General features: G+C 35.8%; 1 protein-coding gene across 2 annotated transcripts in view; it reads left to right on the forward strand.

Annotated features, from left to right (window-relative positions):
• ARHGAP42 (Rho GTPase activating protein 42) overlaps nt 1-27,749 on the forward strand; it is a 139,257-nt gene that overhangs the window by 91,393 nt on the left and 20,115 nt on the right. For both annotated transcript variants that reach the window (XM_021529328.3, XM_085593339.1), the window contains 13 exons: nt 806-907; nt 5,323-5,433; nt 11,775-11,879; nt 14,465-14,594; nt 16,408-16,508; nt 18,823-18,932; nt 19,682-19,760; nt 20,578-20,617; nt 22,124-22,186; nt 23,997-24,071; nt 24,742-24,826; nt 26,052-26,110; nt 26,880-26,985. In XM_021529328.3, coding sequence (XP_021385003.3) covers nt 806-907; nt 5,323-5,433; nt 11,775-11,879; nt 14,465-14,594; nt 16,408-16,508; nt 18,823-18,932; nt 19,682-19,760; nt 20,578-20,617; nt 22,124-22,186; nt 23,997-24,071; nt 24,742-24,826; nt 26,052-26,110; nt 26,880-26,985 — 1,166 coding nt within the window. The remainder of the gene's footprint in view (nt 1-805; nt 908-5,322; nt 5,434-11,774; nt 11,880-14,464; nt 14,595-16,407; nt 16,509-18,822; nt 18,933-19,681; nt 19,761-20,577; nt 20,618-22,123; nt 22,187-23,996; nt 24,072-24,741; nt 24,827-26,051; nt 26,111-26,879; nt 26,986-27,749) is intronic.

Below are 27,749 nucleotides of genomic sequence, written 5' to 3' on the forward strand. Positions count from 1 at the left end.
CAAAGTAGTAGCTTTCTTTTGTATTATGTACTAAAATAGTTCTACAGTATAAATTGTGAGGCTTGGCTGCACATGATGGGAAAAACAAAGAGGAGTGGGAAAGGAAAAAGTCAGGATAACTTTTAAATGAGACAAGCTTAAATATTCAGACACATCAAAATATTATTGGAAACAGACTTTTGGACCAATTTCATTTTGCAACCACATATATGCTTTTCCATCATCCTCCTATTTAGGAGCGTGGGTGGAAAATAAGTGTATTAGTCTTAAATGCAAAGAATAGGACTATGTCTTTATCACATTTTTTATACGGGGGGGAGGATATTTAGATTTTTGGGGGATTTTTTGCTTGTTGAATGTGGGGGGAGGTATTTGGGGTTTTTGTTGTTTGTTTGGGTTTTTGTGATTTTGATTTTGTTTGTTTGTTTATTGAGCTCTTTTTTGTAAAAACTGGCAGATACACATAGAAAACTTAGGGAAGATTATTTTGAATTAAGTGTCTGCTTAAAAAGGTACCACTTATATCAAATCTCATATTTGCATAGTATATTTACTGTGGGAAACCATATGAGTCTGTTGTATGGGTTTGTTATTTATGGGAAAAATCCTGCTTACTATTGCTTTTAATAATTGAAGCAGTTCTCCTACTATCTTTATTTCCACTTAAGAATTAAACCCTTAGAATACTGGATCCAACAAAAGTGATTTAATAGTGAGGCATATTTTGGCACCTGTTACTTCTTTTAATTTAAGTTAGCTATAATGTTTAGTCAAATATTTTACTTGGGAATGTTTTGTTTTTCAGGATGGGAAGAAGAAATTTGACAAGGAAAGTGAGAAATATTATTCCATCTTAGAGAAGCACTTAAATTTGTCAGCCAAGAAGAAAGAATCTCATTTGCAAGATGTAAGAACTGAACACACTCTTACCTAATTTCACATTTGCATAGAAATCATGATAACAAACTGGTTCTCTTCAAGACATGCTGTATTTTACTTAATGTGAAATTGTGGTGGTTTCTGGTCACGCTTGTTCTGACTGTAAATTCTTGACTGAGATGAATAGGACCCAAATAGGAGTTAAACATTTGAACAAAGCAATATTCTATGTTTGCAAGTTTATGTATTTCATGTACAGCTAATGTTTATTAGTTGCAACAGTGGAATTATATTAGTACAATAAAAGTGTGTGTTTTATAACCTACATGTGGAATACTGGAAAGCAAATTAATTAATTGCTTTTAGATTTGCTATTTAATCTATTAACTGATGAAACTGAATTTCTATTTCACATAAATTCTAATACAAAAGACTGAACTGAATTCACTTTACTGATGTGTTTTTCTGCTTCTTTTTTCCTCTTTTTCATCTTATTCTGATATTGAGGTACCTGAAATTTCCCTGAAATTGTATCTATAACTTCAGTTTTGAAGAGTCTGGAGGATTAATTATTTTCTGTTTAAAGGAAAAAAAAAAAAAAAAAAAAAAAAAAAAAAAAAAAAAGAACACTTTTGGTTTAACAGGAGGATTCCAGGGCTTTTCAGTATGCTGATAGAAATTAATATGACTTGTTTTTGAAGGAACTTATAATAAACCCAGCAATATATCAATGACACTTTGGGAATTGTGCCAAAAGTAATTAAAAATCATTTTGATTGGATTACTGTTGTCATTATGAATCTTAAATCATGGAGGTTAGTTTTCAGATGGAATTTTCACCAAAGGTGTGACCATCACTTAATCATTTGTCATAGGATTCTTTTTTCATGTTTATAAATAATACTATAATTCAAATAAAATAAGGCTTAGAAATTAAAAATTTCTATTAATGTCTATATGGCTGAATTGGTGTTGCTGTCAATAAAATAATCAGTCTATTTAAGACATTAGTTATGTAGGATTAGTTTATTGTTCCACTTGTATGTCAGGGCCTTCATTTTTCCCAAATATCTTATGTATTGATGAAGAAGCAGTTCTGTTAGTGGCCAAGTCCCAGCTTAAAAAAAAAACCAAATTCTTACCAAATTGGGGGAAAGTGAACTTAAACACTAATTTGTTATAGAATAGAAGCAAAATAAAATAAACATTTTACTCTTGAGACATGAAAATAATTTCTTTTTAAAAGCAGCAGCTGAAGTGCAAAGTAACAACTGTAAATCTAATAAACTATGGTAGAATAACAGTGGATTTGGCTCACATCTATAAACTAATGGAAAACCAGGATAATTTTTTCCAGTGTGTCCTTAAGTGACATATCTAGATTTAAAATCTGGTAACTGAGGCTGAGGTTTTCTGATTTCTTGATGCCTCCCTTGTAAAGGATAAAGGGCATAGCTTGGCATTTCTGTCTTCCCCAGTTTTCTATCACCGTAGATGTGCTGAATCAGCAACATAGACCCACCATACGTAGAAGGTACAATAGCAAATCAGTACCAAAATTGTTAACCTGAGACTTTTGGCCTGTGTCCACATTGTAAGTAAAAGGAGGCCAAGCTCCATTCCTGACCTGAAATCTAAGACAGTTGTTGATTTGCATCCCGAGAGGTTTGGTTGAGCCCCATTTATAGCCCAGGATGGGGTTTGTTGGAGCAGCCCACAGAAGAACAGGGCATGAGCAAAGAACCAAGCAGTGCTGGCAGCTCCGGCTTTGGTGCCCAGGGCAGGAGATGGGAAGTCATGCCTCAAGCCAACATCATGTGTTCAGGGAGGTGGAAATACTGTTTTTTGACTGATACATGGGAAAAATACTGTTTTCTTGAATTGATGAGGTTTCTTGATACCTCACCACATTATGTGGGTTAAAGAGTGCTGGGCTGAGCAAAGATCTTGTACGCTGTTGGGTTCTTCTACATACCTCACTTGAATACAATTGAGACCACCTTAATTAGGTATCTGAAGTTTTGATGGTTGAAACATGTTCTGTAGAGAGTAGTTTGCATATATTCACCTAACTGAAATATGTTGGATATTTTAAGAGCCTACAAAACTTGCTGGTGCAGTTTACACAGGTGGCTGGCTTTTTCCCTTTAGGATAAAAAAGAAACTTCATAGTAGCATCTCTTCACTGCCTACAGAAGCCTACAATGGAGGAGAAAATGGGCAGAATTGAGTGATGTGAGAAATGTAATGAACTTCTGATTGTATTTCTCTGAAATCTGTTCCAGAATCAGTCTCCAAGTTTACATGAAGTTCTAGTATATATACTGAGGTGATAGCCTACATCAATGAAAATATTACTCACTATAATTATATATCATACAGGTAGAGACTCAAAATCATATCCATCAGATCTCTATTTTTTACATGCAGTTTGAAGTTACAGAAAAACATGAAAATACTTTCAGCTATTGAAACTTTAAGATCACTTTCAAAGCAATTCCTACAAATCTGAATCCTTTGGTGTTAACACAAATGCATAAGCTTCTGCAGGATATATTCCCTTTTACTGGTGGTGATTATGGCCCTAAACCATATTTGAGATGGGACTTGATTGTTGTAAGTATTATTACAACTGCAACCTGCTTAAATGCTGTGCAGAGTAGGGAGGGATTTAATTAGGTGTATAAATACTTTTTCTGAGGCAAAGCCTAAAAGAGACAATTTCTAAAACTATATTTCATTATATATATGCAATTAAATGAGAGAGCTTAGATCTGTTTCAAGTGCTTATTTGATGGAATTTGTGAGCAAGGCATTGCTGTATCATGTCCCACAGTGGTGGCAACTGCTTCTGTTCAGTTATGTAGCACTGTCTTTGTGATAGATTATTATTGTGAAATAAAGCTGTCAGGGAAAGATATTAACAGACTATCAGGGAAAACACTAGCCAAACACACTATATGAATGGCAAATGGCAGAGTTAATTTTGAGGTAGAATGAGGTAGTTCATGAGGTAGTTCATTACTGGAATTTTGAGTGCTTGATTTCAGTTTCATATTATTAGTTTACTGATTTTTTTTTAATAGACACAGGAAGGAAATGCTGGTATTGAAATATTTGTAACATATCCTTGAGGCCTGTGTTTTGAAGTAAGGTTAGAACACTGGCCTAGGGAGATGGCTCAGTATTGTTAAAAACATGTACAGCCACATCACAATAGTAGCTTGTCCTTGAGTAGAGAAGCAATCTTAATTATATATGGTGCTATTGATGGCCAGATCATGCCTGAAGGAAAACACTGACTTTTTGCTTTTTTACTGTTAAAAGTACTAAATCTCTTTTATGATGTGTTTGCTGGTTTATAGTTTGTTGTCAAGGGAAGACAGCATCAAGTTTTCCCAACTTCCCTGCATTTGTTATTTTTAATGCCAGAATTAAACTAGAGAACATACAGAAGTATCCTTCTGTATTTTAACTGACATACATCAAAAATAGGTGGGGCAATCTCATCCATGTTGTTAATCTGCAGTAATATTTTGACCAAAGAGCAAAATCTAACTAATACAGCCCAAAAGGGATTTGCTTGAGAATATGATTTGTTATGAAGAAGAATGAATTAAAATGGAATCTGCATGTCTTCTTTAAACATTATCTACATGCTGCACTGCTTGTCTCTCAGTTCCCTCTCCTGTGGATTATTTAAATTGAGGATAAAAGCCTATTACTCTTTATCAGCTGATAAGAGTTAATTCTTGTGCTATTTAGGCAGAAGACACTGTTCTGATAGTGGATCTTCATGTTGGGTGGTATTAGTCAGGCATTTCTGACAAGTATTGCCTTATAGTTCTGTCACTTGAAAATTAAAACTTGAAATATATTTGATTTATGAGGTTAGGAATTTGAATATGTTTACATTCCAAGAACATATGACTCATACTATAAAATAATAAGTTCCAAGATGTCATTGTTAAAGACAGCTTATTTAAGAAAGAAAATATGGTTTTGGGAAAGTATTTGAACCTGAGAAATAGATACAATTTCAGTGCATATGATAATTATTTCAATAGAAATAATTATCTTTTTGTCTGTCCTTGATTCCTATGCTGCTCATTTCTATTTGCTTTTCTAAACTTACGTATACCAAGTACGTGCTGCCACCTTTCTTTCCCTCCAGGCTCTCCTAAAAACTAGAATATTAAAGAGCAAAAAGAAAGAAGAAACCAAAAAAGAGCGAGTAAAAGGCATAGGCTAAAATGTGTAATGTTAGCTTCTTAAACTTGCATTTAACTTTTTAAAGTAAGTATTCTAATTTTCAGAAAGAAAACTGAACTCTATGAAACTTTTACAGTACTCTTATGGAAGATCTGTTTGTTGATGACAACCTGTTTTTAAAGCAATAAAAAGACTAAACTAATGTTGTCCATATTTAATTTTGACTTTTAGGCTGATACACAGATTGACAGAGAACATCAAAACTTCTATGAAGCATCATTAGAATATGTTTTTAAAATCCAAGAAGTACAAGAGAAAAAGAAATTTGAATTTGTAGAACCTGTAAGTTTTATGTTTTATTTTCTTTAGAATGCATGCATTTAAAGCTGAACATTGAATTTAAAATATCAGGCTTTCTGCTGCCTTTTTAAGTTTTGAATGCAGGTTCTTTGTATATAGACAGACATTAAGATCTTGGCTTGGGCACTTTCCATGTTTATTGAAAGATTATGTAAGAGTTTAGTATCTACTGTGAAGTGAAATGTCTGATGACTTGAAGTGTGTGTAACATTTTAATGGGACATCATGTAATGTTGTGTCTGTGCAGCACATAATCGATGTTTCCTAATGCCATAATTTAATGGCTTAAATTTTGAGCCAGTTTTTAAATTTAAATATTCTGGGTAGGCAGTATACACAGACATTGTTCTGAGTTACACATGAAGTAAAGAGAAAAATCAATTTTTCTGTAGGATAGGTAAGTTTATCTTTTTGGTGGTATAGTCATTTGCCTTTAGCTTGCTTTGCACATAAAAGAAAGCATATGTTGACTTGCCATTAAAGAGTAAGATAAAGTTGTGTTTCAGTGTCCATATTTAGGTCTGGGATTTCCTTCTGGACAGTGTTTCCATCCCCCACTCCTAACTCTCTACTGTGTCAGTCGGTTCCAAAAGCAGCTTCATGACATGCTAGCATATTTCTGTGGCCTGGTAGTAGTGTTGCTACTGTTCATGTCATACAGACAGGCCTGGCTTGCCAGTTCCCTGGTGTAGTCAGTACCTGTAGCCCCTGACAGGGAGCTTCCAGTGCCATGTGTCCCTTCCCATTAAGCACACTAGAGCGCTGGTTGTCAAAGAGGAACACGACACGTGTAACTTTCTCTTCACGCCATCTCCCAGCTTCCTTGGAACTACTGAAGCAGCACTCTTGACTGTGAAATGGGTTGAATTACATCTCTAACACCCTGTGGCACCAAGGAGAGCTTCTCAGATGCTTTCTTTCCGTGAGATGAGAGTGTATTGTATACTGAAAGTTTGACATTGATGCAAACTAATGAACCTGGATCCAGCAAGCTGTACTTTCAGAAATACTATCTTTATGGCATACGGCTGCCAAATCTTAGAGACTAAAACTTTGCTTGGATTCCTAAATAAGAACATTTTTCTACCTGTCACAGATTAATCCATAGTGTGTGTCTCTGTCTCCTTCTGCAAAACTCTCACATCCTGGAAGAATCCAGCAATCTTGACCTAGCTCTGACCCTAGTGTAAAAGACTTTATTCTCCTTTAATGTAATAGAAACTTTCTGTATTGAAAAGACCTTGTACATTGGAAAATATTGTGCAACTGCACATAGTTAAAAAGTTAAATTTTACTTTTAAGTGTATCAGTTTCCATACTGTCTCAGATCAGTAGGCATTCCAGCCCAGTATGGCATACTTGATTTCCCCGGGGAAGGTATAGGAAATACTCTGGTGACTGGGTAATGATAAGGCTTGCAGGTAATGTCTTTTGACTTTGGGTGTGAATTTATTTATAATCTATCTGGATATAGATGGAGCTTAAATTATAACATCAGTTATAAAAATTTTGAATCTTCACATCTCTTAATTTTTGTCTGCTGCATACAACATGCTGAAATAAGAGCATTTGCTAAAACCATAAGGCAAAATATGCCTTATGTGAAAATGTTAATTAAAAAAAAAAATCATCAATACCATGAGATTAAAAACAAAGCCAAACTAAACAAACCAAACAACCCAAAGACTTCAAAACAGGCTTTCTAAAATTCATGTTTATGTAAGTGATGTTGGAAACAAGAGCATGTATTCTTAGATGAAAGGTCTAGATAAGGAGAAAGCCTAACACTTTAAAATCAGGTATCAAAAGAATGGTCATATTATTAATTTTCCTCTGTGTGCTTTATGAATGTGCATATGCCAGAAGATGCCTGGTGGTGTGTCCATATGGACATTCCTTCTCAGAATCTCTGACGGGTGTGGGACATTGTAGTGTATGTGCTGCCTGTGTCTCTGATTTATCAGCACAGTGTCACATCTTTGAATAATTCTCAGTCTGGCACCTTGCTAACAAACTCTCTGAAGGAAATAATATGAATATAATATTAATTACAATAACAGACTCTCTGAACAAAATAAATCTGTTAGTGCAATGAAGGAGGAAATTGTGATACCTATGCAAAAGAAGGATAAATTTGTGATGTAGAACTTGAAAAGCAAATGATCTATTGAACTTCCTTTCAAGACCTTTAATTTTGCTATGCCAAAGGATAAAGACAGTCTGAGAACCAGAGTGGGAGAAGTAACCTGGCAAAAATTGTCACGTGGGTCACAGCTAGGACAGTGGGAGTCAGTGAAAGTGGAGTGTGTTCTCCTTTGCAGAAGACTCAGGAAAGATTTTAAGGTACAGATGCTAATGACTCATACAGTGAATAGAAGGCTATAATATCTAGAGTAGACTTTTGCATCTGCTTCTCAGGCCCTGGGTTTCTCTTTGTTCTCTGCATCTTGATCAAGGTGGTTGCTAATGTATACTAGTGTGAGTAACTGGCATATTCTTATTTGCAATCCTCCTAGATCTTGATTTTTCCAGGAAAAAGAAACCCTCAGGTTTTCACACAGATAATGAAATTAAACTTTTTCTGAAGGAAAAATTAGTGTTCAAATTTACAGCTGGATAAACAGTAAAGCAAATTAAGTGACAATAATCTATCTTGCTAGCTTTTCTCTTGTGATCCTAAAAAACTAGTCCAAGCCAACAGTGCTTTCTGAGGCTGTTACGCTTGTAAAACAATGCAAAAACCTTCCTAAAGTTCTGCTTTGTCCTTTATGGTACCAGTAAACTATCTGAAATGTGAGGGGTGGTCGGTTAAATGTTTATTTAAAGAGAAGGAAAAAAACCAGCCAAGTGGAAAACACTGCCTATAACTGCATGGATTTCCATTTCCATGAGACTTCACATTGGACATTAAATTTGAATTTCCCTTTCTTGCATTTTCTACATTATTAACTATGTTCACTTTAATCTGAAGAATAAATGCTATCTTCTTATAAATAAAATGAAAACAGGGAGACAGGGACTTCTGGCTGATGTGCTGCAGGCCAAAGGTTAAATTCCTCCCCTATCCGAAACCTAAGTACAATCTTCTTCCTGTGAGAATGAAACGACCAGGCAGTCTTGAGGTCAGCAGCTCTACATAAAAATAAATAAAGTCTCAAGAAGTAGTTGGACTTTGTTTTGGGTTCTCTGTTGAAATCCTCATGGCTCTGGTGTGATGAGTAGCTTTGTATTATGAAGTTCCAACCTCAGTCTTTACTGATGTGAATGATTATGTAGTCAGAATGAGGTACTGATAAGACACTTATTAAAATTAAAAATTGTTTATATGAAAGCCTCAGACATTGTTTGTGATGTTTGATGCAATAAACTACCTCTTTATGTGTGAATATCACCCCAAAATTTTCTTTGAAAGGAAAGGGGCTGATTTTCTATTATATTTTTTTATATGTTTTTGTTCTACTTAATATTAATTTCTTTAAAGTTATTAGCCTGCTTTTAGCAGTGCTGCTTCTAATGGCAGCAAAAAGAAAAGCCCACTGTAATTATAAGCCTAGGGCAAAAGACCTTGGCTTTCGTACAATGCTATGGCTGTCCCTGGTCTAATCAAAGTGATTTTGAAGATGCCTCAGCAGCACCGGCCCATTGGGCTCGTGGCATATTTTGCATTCCTGTTTTTCCACTGCTAGTGACATGTACATTGAAGTGAATACCATCCTCAGTATCACATATCAGCACAGAGCTTAAAAACACTGATCTAGGATTTGCATAATACTTTTCTTTTTTTCCTATTTTTCTGTGTGCTCAGAGAGTGTTTAACCTGGAAAGCCTCAAGGCCAGATCCTCTGCAATGCACAACTGCCAGAATACCTGAGAAGTACTTTAACTAAAATTAATTCAGATTTTTGTCAAGCTTTTTTTTGTGGTTTTTTTTTTTTTTTTTTGTTGTTTGTTTGTTTTTTGGGTTTTTTTGCTGCTTCTGCTGCTGCTGTTGTATTTCTGCTTTCAGATAAATTCAGCTTTGCTGCCATCTTGTGTTAAATATTTTCGTTGGTATTCCTCAGTGTACCATGTAAAGGTGTTTCATGTGATGTAAAATGTTTTCCTTCAAGTATTGAAGATGAAATTTATAAAGTTTGTTCTCTTCAAATGCTCTTTAAACTGATCTCTAAAAGTCAGGCATAAGCTGACATACTGAAGCTTTGTCCCACAAGTTCTTTATTGTAATTTTGATGTGCATTAGTGTGGTGATTTGGCTGCAGTTTTGCCAAGTGTTACTCCTGCACTAGGGGTGGGTTTAGCAGCAGGCTCCTGCTTGCAGGCTACATTAATCCACACAATCTTTTGACTGGACCAAGTCAAATTATGCACAGGAATACTTCTGCTATGACAACTGAAGGAGATGTAGTTGAGGACACTAATGAGTAACTGAATCTAGAGTGTGAGAACTGGCTTCATGTAGCTGCAGCCAAAGCAGAGCTTTAGTTATAATTTGTGCATTTTTTACTTTATTCATAAAAACTAAGATTAATTTTCTTTCTTTTCCTTTAAGTAGTTATTTCCAGAATCACAGAATTAGAATTAGAATTACAGAAGTCTAAAAATACAGAAAATTATAGAACTCTTTATATCTGTTTGCACAATTTGAGGTTTTTAAGATAAACTGTTGTACTTGGACCTTCCTCAGAAACACTTGAATAATCAGTTTAATAATAATAATTTCAGGGCCCAGTCCTTAGCTAAGGTAGTAATTTCGGCTGGACAGATGAATCATGTTCAGCTGAGACTGATTTACACAAGATGTGGAGCCCTCTACTTGAGACTGCATTGCTTTCATTGTCTGGTGGTGGAATATGGTTCAGGAATTCACAACCACCGTAGAAGCCTCCACAAAATCTTGGTTTAGTGTCCAAGGATCTTCTCAGTTTTTCAGGCTCCGAGACTGGCTTACTGGGCAGCTGTGGGCTTACACTGTCTCTGCCTGAGGCCAGGCTTTCATCTGCTCCTGCAACACCAGTAGAAACCAGGAGCAGAGTCCTTCTCCCAGCCATGCCTTGTGTTTGTGCCACACTGATGGTCTGTTCACCCCCAACTGCTTTAAGTTGCTAATGCAACAAAAGATCAGGCAGGTAAACAGGCTCTCAGTAGTTTCGTAGAGAGTAACAGGAGAGAGGAGGCAGAACAACTTCTCTACAATACTTCAAGTAGGACTGAGAGTAAATTTAAAGAAAATATAAGCACAGTAAAAACGGCATCTTTACACTATTCCACTTACAATAATCTATAGTACTGGTAGCACAAAGCAAGCACGTTAAATATGAACGACGGCATTTTTGTTACCTGAGTCTAGAGTACTTCAGTAGTCAATGAAGAGAAATAAATGTTTCCATTGGATCATTCATCCCATCCTGAGAGAGAGGTCTGAAAAAGGGAAAAGAATTATGCTGTGGAATACCTATGGTTCTTTACTGAGGCAGAAGACAGCCTGGACAGCCAGTTAGTTAGCCTAGATGATAATGGTGTATTATACTAATACAAATCTTTTTTTATTTTTAAAACTTCTGTTATTATAAATCCAAGTTAATTTTTTTCTGTTTTCTTTACTTTTTTTGTTAGCTAAATTATATATACCAAGAAGGCAGTCCATGATAAGAAATTAAATGCTTGTTATTTAACGGCAGGTAGGGTGACTTATAGCAATGTCAAAACACTATTAAAATTTAAAGCAGAATAAGTTAAGAGGCTTTTAAAACTAAGAGATATCAGGAATGCATTAATTAAAGAGCTAAAATCTAGTGGCACCTTTTACTGCTTGGACATTGTTTTAAAGCAAATTTTAAAAGGACTTTTCAACTGGATATATGCAGACCACAGTGGTTCTGTTGGAGTCAATCACAGACATACCAGATAGAGTTTGCATTTTATTCAGAGCAGGAAGAAATAGTGTGGGTTTCTTGTGTAGTGCTAACCTATCCAAAACATACTTTCTTGAGTCTCATTTATGAAAAATAGTTCATAGACCAAGCAATTGCTATGAAGAAAGTGAAAGAATATTTTGAATAAATAACACTTGAACTCTGAAATTTTAAATTTGGAAAATGCACACCAACAAAAACTCCAGCTGAATCAATGGTTAAAATTACTAGGATAGTGAATTCAATTATTATGGAAATGACAACTTCATGACACAAAAGCATGTGTAATATTTATCTTTCTTAAGGTCTCATCATGGATTCTTTCTCATCAAAACTTTGCTTTTGAGTGTAAAAGCACAGAGTGTTCCAGGAGTTAAAAATGTATAATACTTCTCAATTTTACCTTTTCAGCTCTTGGCCTTTCTTCAAGGATTATTTACATTTTACCATGAAGGATATGAACTGGCTCAGGAGTTTGCACCATACAAGCAGCAACTGCAGTTCAATTTGCAGAATGTAAGGATGATTTGTGTTTCCATAGTTTAACTTTTTAATTTGCTAATTTCAGTCCAGGATCTTAAAGTAGACTTATAGCACTTTATTGAAATTCTTATTCTTGCCATGTTTTAGTAAGCTGAAATCAAATTCATATACAAATAGTTAAAATTATTTTTATAAGGTTAATGTAGTTAAGATTCTTGATAACAAATAACTTTGATAGTAAATTTGTGATTTCCAGATCAAAACTTCGGGAGCAAAAACAAGAAAAACAGGACAGCAAACAAGTTTTTATTAGAAAACACAGTAGTCCAGATAGATTTTAACTTGTATAAAGCTTTCTTGAGAATGAGGTCTGTCTTCTGGACTAAGTGGAGGTACCAAAAATGCTCCAGCTGGTATAGAATGATACAGTTCGTCCTGCTGTCTGCTAACTTCCCACTACGGGAAGCCATTCTCTGGCTGTTCTCTATACCATTACAGAACAGGTGGGTTCTTCCTCCATGTTGAGCAGCTCTAATGAGCTCAAGTTTCTCCATTTTCACCAGAAGAGAGAATCGCTTTTTTGTGTAGAGAGTTACACTCAACTGAGCAGATGAATCTTTTGCTGTAAATTGGTCTGAATTTGGTAGTCAGAGCCACACAAGATCCCATTTTGGACACAAATTGCCCAAAAAATTTCATAGCTATCAGAGATAACGAAAGTGTATTTAATCAACATACTTTTCACTCATAACTGCTTTATAGAAGTGTATACTTGTTTCACTGTGTAATTCAGATATTGTACTTCCAAGAACATACAAATAAGTAAGTATAAAATACACTTACAAATAAGTAAGTACTCACTTTGCTTGTAAGCAAAGCTTACACACGCTTCTTTTAAGGCAAAAAGTGAACTTCAACATGTCAGTATTGGATAAGCCCCACATATTTCCTGATAAGTAACATCAAAGTCCAAAAAACTTTTTAAAAAGTTAAGTCCACTTCATTATCTCAAGAAAAGACACATACCATAAATTTTTGTAGCTCCATCTTCCCTTTTACATCTATTGTTCATATATATAGATCCCATTTAAAACAGTGCTTGAGGAAATAATTCTAAACTTCCTAGATTATTAACCTTTTCTTTTTGGATCAAAATGCAAATGGTCTCTGTAGACTCTGTAGAGCATCCCAACTGCTTGTCCTTTCCAATTTTGTGTTTTCCACGTTGTTTGCTACTAAGACACTTTCAGATAAAGACACAAGGGGTCAGTGTTGTTGCACAGCAGTTTCACTGAAAGAGTGAGAAACGTGCTTCAGTACGGGGATTTACTTACCTTAATATGACAAGTTCTGAGAGGAGCATAAGCTCACAGCACAGACCAAAACTGGCATTGTAGGTAATCATACATTTCTTCTACATGTGCCTCTACAGAAGCAAAATTATTAAAGGATTTTTTCACTTTCAGTGTTAATTAAGACAAGCTCTTAAAATGGGGACATTCCTTCAGTGGCATGTCCTTGAAGGTCTCAAAATGACCTCTCTCAAATTTGGTCTAAACTGAGAGTATCTTTCTGACTACTGAGGATTCAAGTCCATAGATGATTCTGTAGAAATATTACAAAAATCTTTATTCTTTTCTTTGACCTATAGGAACAGTGTTCAATAGCTGCTATTTAATCAATCAAAACTCTGGCATCTTGGAATAATTGTTTTCTGCTGTCCCATGCTAGGTGCATGGAGGGAAACCCTAGCTTCAGTAAAATTCACCAAGAACAAGTAGCCAGTTATATGCATATAGATAAAAAGAAAATACAGAAAACACATCTTAGCACCATAATTGTTTGCTTTCTTACATGCCTGGTTAAACACATGATATTTAGGATAGACACACTTCTTCCAGTCTTTTGGTATAGTTCTGCCACTTCTGAGCTGTTTTTTACCTCACTTTTTTTTTTATACTGAACTGTGGTGTTTGCCAAGTCAAAACTTGTTCATGGCAGTGCCAGTAACCTGACTATTCTAAGCAGCAGCACCTGTGGTATCACTGAAGATATGGATGCACAGCAAATTTGTCTCTTCCATGTGTGTAGAACCTGCAGCTGTCTAGACTCATTAACCTGGCTTTAACCCAAACTAGCATTTTCTGCACTGTGCTTAAAGTGCTTCAGTGGGTCTTACTACTTCAGGTTTAGGGCTAAGCTGTTAGCAGCTTCTAGTTTAGCCAAATATCTGTCTGAGAATCCCAGAGTGTACTGAGAGAAAGCCTGTATCTGTCTGCAAAATACTGTGTAAGCACACTTAAAGATATGAAATGACCTCCTGTCTGAGTTTAGTGATCTGAAGAAAGAGGAATGGTGCTATTCTCAGCCATGCTTTCCTTACATTTGTGTGCCTAAGTTGAATTATTCATTGCTGTGTTATTCCTAAGTTTATAGTAGTGAAGATTATTATTCGTTATTGCATTTTTTTTTCCTTTTCCCCCCTTTTATATCTCTGGCAAATGCTTTTGTTGGTCTCCAATACAGTTTCCATGGCATTATTTGTAATTGTTCATTGTTATTTTAGTACTTGCATAAGATAATGTGGGGTTTTGTTTGTTTCCTTTTCTGGGTATTAGACTCGGAATAACTTTGAAAGCACTAGGCAGGAAGTGGAGAGACTCATGCAGAGAATGAAATCAGCCAACCAAGATTACAGACCACCAAGTCAATGGACAATGGAAGGCTACCTCTATGTGCAGGAGAAACGTAAGTACAGTAAGGAAGGTCTGTGCTGTTGTTTGCCCCAGTGGTTGAGTGGTAGCAAGCTCTGCTCTGGCTGGCTGCCCTGCACCTTGCTGCAAACTCCCAGCACTCTGCTTTGGCTCCCTTCTGTTTCCTGTACTTTCCCTGCCTGAACAGGGCCTTTAGTTCAGCCATCAGGAGCACCTTGTACCAGAGACCTCCAATGACCCAACCATCTTAAATGAACATGTGCTTAATGGCAATCAAAGATGTAAGAAAAGGTCATCTAAGTACCATCATACCATAGTTAACCACAGCCAGTTTTATCCTCAGTAGTGCTGCAAGTTTTAAGAACACAGTCTATTTTTTAATTTATTAATAATCATAAAAGAAATCTGTGTTAAGTGTAAGTTACACTGAGCTGTTCTAATGGGGGAGGGAGAAAAGGAGTGAAGCACCAGGCACATGCTGTGCTTCATTAAATAGTGAAAGGCCAGCTTGACATCTTCGTACTGAAAAGAAATTTTTATTCTGGATTAACAGGGTCTGTAATCACTGTGTAGTGGGAAAGGTACTAGTTGTATAATTCCTTGTGCAACTTTACTTGCCTACAACCCTTATCCTATAGGTTCTGGTCTAATTGTGAGCAACTGGGTTAAATGTTTGCTCTTCTTGAGAATAAATTTTGTATATATTTATTGTTGATATGCATGGTAGTAAATATAGGATTTTTTTTTAAAAATGGCACTAGGCCAAAATTTTTTTCTTTCAGATAGATGGCCAAGAGCAACAAGCTTAAAGTTGTAATACAGGTGTCTGGCTACAATTTTCTAATGAAAAAAGGTGACTTCTTAACTCATCTAAAATGCCTTGAGAGTGCTCATCCATCTTGTAATGTGCTAAAAGAGATAATGAATTGCCATCAGAGGAAAAATTGATTCTGAATAATTACAGATTTTGTTATGCTAAGTGAAGATAACTTAAAATATAGGAGCAAAACAGCTAACTTCAGAGGGTGCATAACTATTTGAATTTTCGAATAATGACTTTACTTTCTTCCAGAACACAGACAGTAGGAGAGCTTTCTCAAAGTCAGCATAGCAGACCGTATAAATTTCCACAGCTAGGTGTCTGTCTGACTGACAGACATCTGACTTACATGACTGATTCATATTCTCTCATATAACCACCACATTTGTGGGTGCATTGAGAAGGCAAAACCTGTGTATCTATAGTAAAACTATTAGAGGTTTTTTTTCCCAACATTTTTATTTAGTTCTTCTCATTTAAAAAAACATAACTAAAATTAAAAAAAAAAATGAAATACCATTTTTAAAATCAGGGTTCTTTCTTTTTGTCTTGATTCTAAACAGGACAGGGTTATTTTTTGCAGTAGCCAAGAGCTGGCCATTACTCATCATTTTCTGGGGGTAGGGGAAGGGATAATTTCTGGGTCCCGAAGGTGGCAGAGGGAGCACTCAGATATTATCAGGTGTCTGTATGTGGTGAGCACTCACATGTGAATCATTTGCCTCTTGTACACTTTGGTATTAATATTGTTGAAAAATTCTCAGGTCTGTTCTTTCTTTTTTCCTGCCTTGTTACCATAATAGAATGCTGTTACCCATCCAGTTGCCAAAGAAAGTCAGTCTGCTGGAACTTTTTTGGGCAAAATTATCAAACTACAATATTTGAAAATTATACCGGAACAACATGTTCAGGCTAAAAAATAAGGAGTAGGCTGCATGTGGATGCTACTATATTTCATTTTTCTACTCTAATTTCACTTGTAATAGTGGTAAAATGACAATTACTTTTGATATTCTCTTTGCTGTAGGACCCCTTGGATTTACATGGGTAAAACATTACTGCACTTACGACAAAGGAACAAAAACTTTTACAATGTGTATAGCTGAAACAAAATCTGGTGGAAAAGTGGTGAGTTACTTGTACATGAACACATACATGAGCTGTATATTCCTTTTTTATAAAGCATTTAAGAACAGCTAAAAGAAAAAAATGCAAACAGATAAGGCTGATCTCACAGGTGAAGCAGTGCATGTGTCACATAGTATGGATAAATATTTAAGTAATATTTCTTTTAAAACATTTAAATCACATGTTAAATAACTTCTCTAATGTGGTTGTTGTAAATGCATATGAAATTTATCACATTTGCACAGAATCATAGAATGGATGAGGTTTGGAAGGGGGCTCTGGAGATCTCTCTTATAAACTCAATTCAATGTCAGCCAGAACACATTGGTGAGGTCTGTGTTGAGTCAGGTTTTACATATCTCCAAGGGTGGAGCCCTTTATGAGCAACCGGTTCCAGTGTTCAACCACCATCAAAAACTTCTTCTAAAGTTCAAATCCTTTTCCTAAGTTCAAATACAAATTTCTTGTGTTTGTGTTTGTGCCCCTCACCCTTCCACTGGGCACCACTGAGAAGAATCTGACTCAGTCTGCTTTCCCTCCCATGAGGTATCTTGTAGATCAGTCATTGATGTGATCCCTCTTCCCCAGACCAAATAGTCCCAGCTCTCTCAGCTTCTCCTTACATGACAAATCACAGGATCTTCAAGGTTGGAGGTGACCTTCAAGGTCATCTAGTCCAACCATCAGTGTAACACCACCATAATCACCCCTAAACCATATCCCTATGTGCCACATCCAGGCTCTTCTTGTACACTTGCAGAGATGGTGACTCCACCTGGTTAACTTATTTCAATGCCTAACCATTCTTCCACTGAAAATTTTATTTTTAGTATCTAATCTGAACCTTCCCTGGCACAACATAAGGCTTCTCCCTAATGTTCTTTCACTGAAGACGTGGCAGAAGAGACTGACCTCCACCTCACAAAGCCTCCTTTCCAGTAGTTGTGCTCCAAGTCCTTAATCACCTTTGAAGCCTTTAGCTGGACTTGTTCTAGCACATCACTGCCTCTCCTGTACCAGGGAGCCCAGCACTGGGCATAGCATTCCAGGTGTCTGTCACCAGTGCTGAATGGAGGGTGAGGATCTCTTTCCTCCACTTGCAGGCAGTACCCTGCCTGCCTCCCAGGAAGCTATGTTTGCCTTCTTTGCAGCAACATCATATTGCTGGCTCATGGTCACCTTGTTGCCCACTAGAACCAGAAATTTCTTTTCTGCCAAGCTGTTCTCTGTCCTGTCAGTCTCATCCTGTCCTGGTGCCTGGGCTAATTGCTATCCATGCTGAACAGTATTGACCCCATGGGCATATCACTGGCTGCAGCTGGACTTCTGCTGTGATCTCAGCAGTTCAGGCAGTGTTCAGTCCACCTCACCATCTCATCCATATTTCACCTGTGCTTGTCCATGAGGATGTAGTAGGATATAGTGTCAAAAGCATGACTAAAGTTGAGATAAACAATATTCATTGTTCTTCCATCATACACTGAGCCATCCAACACATTGTAGAGGGCTATCAGGTTGATCCTGTGTAATTTTTCCTTTATTTAATTAATGCTGACTGCTTCCAGTCATCTTTCTGCCCTTAATATGTTTGGAAATGCTTTCCATGATTATTTACTTCATCACCTTCCCAGGGATAAAGCTGATGCCAACTAGCCTATAGTTCCCCATAAGATGTGAGGCCTCAGGTTGCATCAGGGGAGGAAGGTATTACAAAAATTTTCTTCACCAAGAGGGTTCTCAACTACTGCCAGGGAAGTAGTTGAGTTTCCAAACCTGGAAGTATTTAAAAGATGTGTAGATGGTTTAGTTGTGACCTTTTCCAACTGGAATGGTTCTATATCCTTCTCCTTGCTCATTTTGAAGACAGTGACATTTGAAGACAGAGTGACATTTGCTTCTTCCCATTCTTCAGAATCCCCAGTTGTGTTAGCCTTGCCATCGTTATAGAAATGTCTCACAATCATGGTGGCCAGAGTTGAGAGTTAGTCAGTTTAATTCTTCATAAATTTTTTTATCTGCATGTGAGAGTTGGCAGAGAGTTGCCTAACATGCATGTAATCAAGTTATATACATAGGCATTTTTAAGATTTGAATTTAGGGAATTTCCTGAAATATAATGGTTAAGTAACAACTATAAGAGAGAAAGCTATTAAATATAGTCTTAATATACAAGAAAAATGTTGTAAATATTCCTAAATAATTTTAATCCCTATGTTAAGGCATGTTCTTTGGACTATTCATGCTGTTAAATTTAAGATGAAGCCAAGGTGTATAAGTGTACTGCCTGTGCTAATTCCATTTTGTTGTTTTGTAGAATGGCCTTGTCACAAGCTCACCAGAAATGTTCAAGCTAAAATCTTGCATCAGGAGAAAGACAGATTCAATTGACAAACGTTTCTGTTTCGATATTGAAGTATTTGAGAGGTTTGTTTCCGTTGTGTTAACAATTTGAAAATTATTGCAACCAATAGATAATAATTAATCCTGTAGCAGTAACACATGTTTACCAATATATTTGTATACAGACAAACTAGGCTTTCGAGACTTAGTACTTCTTTGTTCCGACCTGGTTTTCTAATTAAATTCACTACACAGAATATGTGTTGTCTTTACTACATGATGTTTGTATGCAGATACATTATGGATTCTTATGGAACTTGTAGCAAAACTGACTGTCCTCTTTTAGAAAGAAGCATATTCTGTACAAATCTCTATTACTTTCAGAAATGTATGGTAGTATTTTTTTTTCTTGAAAATTATGTCCGCAGTTTTTTTTCCACTTACTCCTGGATATTATTATTATATCAGATACATAAGAATAGATTCCCTGTATTTAAGATAGCGGAAATATCTATATGAAAATATGCAGTATTTGTAGAAGTATTTTTTCCAACATTGGGAATAAAGATAAATATTGAATTAATTGTTGTGTTAAAATATGACAAATAGACTGACTTTTGTAGTTGTTCTCCTAAAAATTGTTTTATGACTGTTAGCAAACTTTTAAAAAAACAGATGTGGTTTATATCTAGCTCAGAATTATTCTGTTATATCAGAAGCTCTGATACAACTTTCTCTAACTTCTGTCTGTCTTTTATGTATTACATTACTATGCATGTGGATTCTGACTTTGGAAAAACAGTAACTTCAGTGAAAGTGTATGTTTTTGACAGGCCTGGAATCATCACACTACAAGCTTTTTCAGAATCCAACCGAAAACTTTGGCTTGAAGCTATGGATGGAAAGGAACCAGTAAGGATGTTTTTTAATTTTCATTTTACAGTTTTCTGGATCACATATCACAGAAAGAAGCTAGTATACATTTCAGATACTCTGTTGCAATACCAACAAATAGAGTTCTTTTCTTTGTGAGACACTAATGCAAGTACATAGTGAAAATAACTACAAAGTAGAAAAATCATTATTTTATGTTAGGATATTTAAAGTAATATGATTTTAAGCAGCATGATAGCATATTGTCTAATAGGATTTGTGGTTCAGGTAACATGTGAAGTGGTTGTTATTACAGTGGTAAAGATCATCCATCTTTTGGGCACTTTCATGGAGTAAGCAATTAGTACCATCTCAAAAGGCATTGCAGAGAGCAGAAAAACATGATGAAAGCTACTGAGAGAAAGGCTTGTCTGAGTTTTCTTCCCACTATTTGTGCTCTTAAAGTAGTCACAGAATGAGGCTGATGGCAGACCTGTATCAGATAGGAAAAGAACGGCTGACCCGTTTTATGAACTCTCTTAGTATTTTTACATGCTTCTTGCTGGTCTGAACCAGTACTGGAATTATAATCATAAGCTAGTTTGAAATTTAACTCATCTGGACTCAGTAAATCTGACTTCCAATGCATTAGTTGCATTATGGTAGCACAGAGCTGTAACCCAGCTGTGTGTGGAGCAGTAAATGTCAAGAGATCGTGAAAGGCAAAGTTGGGATTTCCCTATCAGCAATCTAGTACACAGCATGTTGCAACTTCTCAGAAATCTGGCAATAAAGGATTTAAAGCACAGATATTGTCCTATTGCATTGGGTTTTTTTGTTTTGTTTTGTTTTACAGATCTACACACTGCCAGCCATTATTAGCAAGAAGGAAGAAAGTAAGCTCTTTATGTTGAGTTGCCATATCTTGCTAGATTTCTGTAATATTACAGTTTCTTGATATATGTGTGGGAGGAAGAGATTTTATATTTTAGTTCTGTTGCTGGAATAACTTGGTTGGTTATCTAAACTTTCCCTGGCACAACTTGAAGCCTTTTCCTCTCCTCCTATTGCTTGTTACATAAGATAAGAGGCTGACCCCACCTGCCCACATCCTCCTGTCAGGCAGCTGCAGAGAGCAGTGAGCTCCCCCCGAGCCTCCTGTTCTCCAGGCTGACCCCCCCAGCTCCCTCAGCTGCTCCTCACAGCCCTTGTGCTCCAGCCCCTTCCCCAGCCCCGCTGCCCCTCTCTGGACACGCTCCAGCCCCTCAATGTCTTTCTTGCAGTGAGGGGCCCAGAACTGAGCCCAGGGTTGGAGGTGTGGCCTCAGCAGTGCTGAGTGCAGGGGGACGGTCACTGCCCTGCTCCTGCTGGCACAGCAGTGCTGATCAGGCCAGGGTGCCATCGGCCTCCTTGGACACCTGGGCACACCCTGGGGCACGTTCAGCTCTCTTGACCAGCACAGCCAGGTCCTTTTCCATCTGGCAGCTTTCCAGCCACTGCCCTCAGCCTTTAGCCCTGCCTGGGGTTGCAGTGACCCAGGAGCAGGACCCAGCACTTGGCCTTGTTGAACCTCATACAACTGGACTTGGTCCATCACATCTTTTTAATTTTAGGTGTATATGTACCTTTTAGACATACACTGAGTAGCAAAATTAGTGTATTTAAAGTACTAAGATTTGTGTTCATAATTGTATTAACACTGTATTAACACATTGGTTATTATCACATTATATTAGCACGAATATGTAAAAATAATTTAAATAATATATCTCAGAGAAAGAGATTTGTAAAATTTGGACATATGTCTTCACTGGAGGTATAGTTGAGACTTTGAAAATCTGAAATTTAAGCCACTATCTGTTTTTTTATATGGTGGTGTTTATTTTAATGGTGACAAATATGCTGTTTTAAGATCTTTACTTAGGTAGTTAGAGCAGTGAGTATTGAAGATGCAACATTAATGAGAAGTACAATCACTTGAAATAAGATGACTGATTAAACTCAGTAACAAGGATTGATCTCCTGCATTAATTTTATGAGTGATTATGTGCATGTGCAAGGAACAAAGAATATTGTTGTATTAAAAACAATTACTATATCCTGTTAATAACATAGGTCCTGGAATATTAAAAGCATTTTGCTAAGCAGCTTTAAACTGTGTCTTTAGAAAGGCTATGCACTGCGGAGAAAGAAAGTAGAATATTAAGCTTCTACTGGTACAGAATGACTACAAAGTTGGATTGTGAATACTGTGGATGTATCTACACAGAGCCTATTTCAGAGCAAGTGTTATAATGTAATGGATAACTGTATTAGCCCTCCTTGGCTAGTGTGTGAGTGTAGCTAAACAGAATATTTTGTATATTGATATTGGAAAGTAATTACCCTTTTTTTTTATATAGTGTTCTTAAATGAAGCGGGTTTCAACTTTGTGAGGAAATGTATTCATGCTGTGGAAACAAGAGGTGTGTATTAAACCACAAAGAAGGTATTAGATTGTTGTGACTTTTTTTCTAAAATATGGGGGTTTTTAAAATTCTACATGTCTTATATCTGTGCTTTATTTAAAGTGTGTCCATTGTTTGGTTTGGACTTTTCATATTTTATCTGGATGCGTTGCACTCCAATTGTTGTCTTCAGTTCCACCAACAATTCTTAACACATTTAAGATTTTAAAACTTTTTCTGTAATTTCTTGTTGATTATGTAGCTTAATACACAATTGAACACATCTTTAGTGTGTTTTCCTTTGTGGGCACTGACTTAACTTTTCTTTTGATACAACTGTAGGGAGTCTCAGCTCCCAACTTTGGTTTCAGGTGTGAAATCTGAAGACCCAAAAATGACATCAACATTCTTTGCTGGTGCATCTGTTTTTTTGCAGAGTATAACTCCTATCTTTTTATTCACTAATGTTGTACATTGTTTATTTTTTTTTATGTTTAGCGGCATTTAATGTTTAGCAACACTCATTTTTGTTAATGGGAATGTGAAAAAAAGGAAGTAATAATCACTCTACTGATGAGGTGGTATCTAACAACTCTCAGTAAGTTTTAAATGGAGAGTTATGGCTATATCATCACCTAGAAAATGAGATAGCCTTTTCCTGAGCTGTCAGTGTGCAGATCTCTTCTAATCCAAATGCATTCTCTGTGCACCTTTTAGTTCAACTTGAATTCAGTTTCTCAGCCAGCATTGTTATCATTGTTGAGTCACTGCTGACTCAGAGCTTGCATTATTTTCTGGGGCAGGGAGGGTGAAAGAGGGTTTCAAAAAAAAATACCTAGCTTATCTAAGTGAGATCAGATTTAGGAATTCTGTTTTCAAAGGAAAAGTAGACCATTTTAGATGTTAAGAATTGAAGTGAGGAGAATGGAAGACATTTAAACCCTGCTGATTTTAAAAGGCAGTTAAGAATAATAAAATAATAATGACTGAAATAATCAAATATGTCTTAAGCTGCACCAAGAGAAATATAGATTGGATATTTGGAAAAAGTTTTTCACAGAAAGGGTGATAAAGTGTTGGAATGGTCTGCCTGGGGAGGTGGTGGAGTTACCATCCATGGATGTGTTTAAAAGAAGATTGGATATGGCGCTTGGTGCCATGGTTTAGTTGAGGTGTTAGGGCATGGGTTGGACTCAATAATCTTGAAGGTTTCTTCCAACCTAATGATTCTGTGTTCTAAATACTGTATTCTGAATGTCACTCTTTAAATTATTTGTTAATATTATCTGTGCTATTAAAAAAGGCCTGGCAATTATAACTAACAGCACAAATTCTCAACTGATGTTGAAGAATGTATGTTAGAACAGCATACAGCATGTGTTTTTGTTTTCATATAAATGTCAATCACATCTTATTTGAAAGGGATGATGGTCTAAGCAAATGTAGATGCATGGTAATTCCACTGACATCTAGGCAATATAAACTTGTTGATGTGTAATGTGTTTTAAGACTGCTTTTGGGTCTTGTTTTTCACTTTTCCTAGCCATCACCTCGTTGTTTGCTAATATGGGTCATTTCTGTGCAGAAGGCTTCTGTTAATGTACAATTATGCTTAGTGTATGGTATGGTGTAGACTCAGTGGAATGAATTTGTTAATATCCCACAAGAGATTGCAGTAGGGTAAAGCAGTACTTAAGAATGTAATGGTACCGTTTTTCATAAATACATTTATATATTTTGAAAACGTACACCAAGATTGCACACCATATATTGAAATAACCATATTTTCATTATTTTATTTTTTTTCATCTGTGTTTTCCCAATGTAGGTATTACAATCCTGGGGCTGTACAGAATAGGTGGTGTAAATTCCAAGGTGCAAAAGCTGATGAATACCATATTTTGTAAGTATCTGAAGTGAACTTCTGTCATTGTGCACTGTGATCCCTTTAGCCTCAATTGCTGTGCTCAGAAGAGTGTGTCACAATATTCACAATTTTATATGTGCACTGGCTGCCACTGAATTGAGTTTGCACTCTTAAAATGAGTGATTCATCTGCAGTTTATTGTGTGCATTAGTATTCACTTATACATGTTACACATGAGCAAAATTACTAATGAAAATACTTTTCTTCTTCTGGCTTTAAAGTTCTATTTATTGATATATATTTGGCTTGTTCCACAAGTTCTCCACAGCTTAATTCCATAACACATAATAGCTCACCTGAATAGACATTTGTTCCAGTCTTTCACTTTTCTTGCTAATTGATCTCTCTGGTGCTTGTGTTTGCATGTCTAAGACAAATGAATTAGTAAATCTCTGTAGACTTAGGCTTACTTAACACTGATACAGTGCATAGTTAATGTTTATGGTTACTAACTATGAGCACTGAATTTATTTTTATTTATAATTTGACAGAGATGAGAATGTTTAAATCGATCAGATTGGTGGTTAGTCTAGCAAATAAATAATTAGTTGAGCTAAATGGCTGATCTAGTAGCTTCTGTTTTGCTGCTTTTCTAGTTAATATGTTAGTCAAACTGTAACAAAATCCTAATTCAAATTTCTACCAGCTCCTAAATCACCTCCTGATATGGATATTGATATGGAAATTTGGGACAATAAAACAATAACAAGTGGACTAAAAAACTACCTCAGGTAAGTATGATCCCATACAGTTTCAGTATTCCTTTTCTGGCCCATTAATCTTTGGGTTGTTAATATTTCTTGGATACATTTCTTGTATCCATTGCCATGGTAATAAATGAATATTTTATTATCCTGCTTAATATTTCTGTGATTATGTATAATAAGACATACCTTACACCTTTTTAAGATAATCCTGCCATATATTGCCCTAAATTCAATTAATTGTATGTTTTTATTTAATTTTTTTATGTTAACCACAAAGCATGTTGTGCTCAGTCTTTTCTTTGTGAATCACTTAAGTTGTGTACCATAAAAGTTCATGACATTATGGTTTAATGAAAATTCTAGAAAAAGGATTTTTTTTATCTTATGTTCTTAATATCTTCACAAATAAAATACCCCTCCTGTCATTTTTGCTGATAAGAGACAGAATATTCAAAAATTATGGTATTTATGAGATAACTCTTTTGGATGTCAATATATAGTGTTTAAAAGAGACATAATAAAAAGTATGCAACCAAGATGGTGCGTGTATGTGCCTTCTACAAATCTAGATTTCCTATACAGGTCACCTAACAAAGGGGAGCATCAGAAATCCCTATTAACCTGTAAAACATGCCTAGGATTTATAGCAGAATGCTCATGTGCATTTTGTTGAAAAGACTGGCTTTGTCTGAAGAAATTTATAATACATCTTCAGAAGCAGAAGTCATTGTAGCTACTATGTTTATGAAATTAGGACATGAGTGAGCAAGCAGTAGCTGTGTGTTTCTGTCTGTCAGGCAATTCACAGCCTGCCTTTCAGAGGATTACTCTTTTAAAATCTCTCAGATCAGGATTTCAGTCATAAATTTCATCGTATTTTTGTGTTTCTCGGGCAAAATGTTGCTTCTGCAGTCCATTATACCAAGTCTATGGTATACCAGCTGTATACCATGTTATACCAGCTGTATATACTCCTGTCCTACAATATGGAGGGCAGGAAACATTGAGGCTCTGTGATGAAGTAACATTTTCCTTATTAACTTACATGGTGACACCAGATTCAATTCAAATTGATTTTTAGACAGGGTACGTGACTGAGTTTTATACTACTGGTAATCAGTCACCACTGAATTGGATTTCCTAGGACCAGTAGAGCATTGTGCAGATGTTGAGGGCTATCATAATCACACTCATAAGACTTTGATTATGAGTCTGTTTTAAATTTAAAATTTGTTTTTTTGACAACCAGGTGTCTTTCAGAACCACTGATGACTTTCAAGCTGCACAAAGATTTCATTGTTGCTGTTAGTAAGTAAAAAGTAAAATGATAAATACTCTTTCATGAAAGTAGCATTGTTTCTAACCCCTAATATCCTCAGTCACTATCTTTACTTTTCTTCTTGCTCTAATATGCAGTGATCCAGCCCTCAAAACAGAGAAGTCACACTAGATGAAGCTGTTCAGTGGTTTGTTCTGATCCTTTTAGTGGTTCTGTGTGACTGCCTTCTGCATGTTTTGAACCCTCATTTAGATGTTTGTTTGTTTGTTTTATATAGGCTGATAATGCTTTTGTAACATTCATCCCTGTCATCCAGAGACCTTTATTTTCGTAGCTTGCCTTGAGAAATCAGAAAGGTCAAATCTGAACTCCTTTTCACAAATGAAGTAAGGATACAGAGATAGCAGAGATCATTTTTCTTATGACTTCAGTTTAGAATTTGAAGATATTTCTCCATTTTTTCTTGCCTTGATAAGAATAAAAAACACAAAATAATTTTAGCTATTTTAATCTATATTTCTTAGATTAAATCTTAGACTTCACTGAAATTGTACATCAAGTCAATACTGCCATTAATTTGTTGGTTGTAGTATTGATAGTAATTGCTTTAGGCAAGTTACTTGAAATACAGATTTCACAGTGTAATAAATATAATCAAATTTTCCTCGGCATTTGAAAGCTAATTTTGTTTGGCTCCTCTTAATGCATGTTTGTGTTAGCATACAGGCACTGATGCCATTTGTAATCACTTCTTAGCACATGTTCTGATTTATCAACAATTTGTTTTCTGTTTAATAGAGTCGGATGATCAGAACTACAGAGTAGAAGCAGTGCATGCACTTGTGCATAAATTACCAGAGAAGAATAGAGAGATGCTGGACATCCTTATTAAGCACTTGGTCAAGTAATTATTTTTTATTTTTCTCTTTGGTATTATTGTAATATGTTATCATTTCTGCTTTAAATTTGTCAATGTTGCTTAATCCGTTCTCTGTGTCAAAACAATGACACTTAAAGTTACATTTGATTTCTAAAATGCTGTTCTCAACTGGAATAATACTCTCTGTAGAAACAGAATAAAAACATTGTGTTACCAAGATGGCGGACAATGTTTATAAAATAAACCTAGTCAATGTTTTCATTCATGTTCTTACTACAGGACTTGTAACTAATTAAATTAATTACACTTGGCATGTGCTGTGAGATTAAAAAAAAAGACAAGTTTTTATTGTCTTAGGTTTCTGTACATCTTTGGTTAGTTTTTGCTGGTATTTGCTCAATACTTTTGAATATGTATTATTTTTTTCTGATTTAGGATGCTGTATAGTACATTTATCAGTCATCTGGGATTGTGAATAGTGAAACAATAGTTGTTCAAATAAGGCTCACATGACTCAGACATTTAGAAGACATGAGGAGAGTCCATGTTGTTTTCATTCAATTCACTACATCCCGGATGTTTTACTTTTTTGATCACAGCTTGAGCTACAGGCTGCAGTAAGCTGTCTACAGTGGAACCTAGTGCAGTTATGCTTCCTGTTATAGAAATGAGAACTTTGAACATTTCTTTGTCAGGAAATCATTTAGCCCTAAAAAAATGGTTTTAGCCCATTATGTCATTAGCCCCTGGACAACTAGCACTATGGCAAGCTGCTGTAAATGCATTCA

Source organism: Lonchura striata, chromosome 1 (genome assembly GCF_050655825.1).
Source record: "Lonchura striata isolate lonStrDom1 chromosome 1, ASM5065582v1, whole genome shotgun sequence".
In the NCBI taxonomy this organism is placed as follows: domain Eukaryota; kingdom Metazoa; phylum Chordata; class Aves; order Passeriformes; family Estrildidae; genus Lonchura; species Lonchura striata.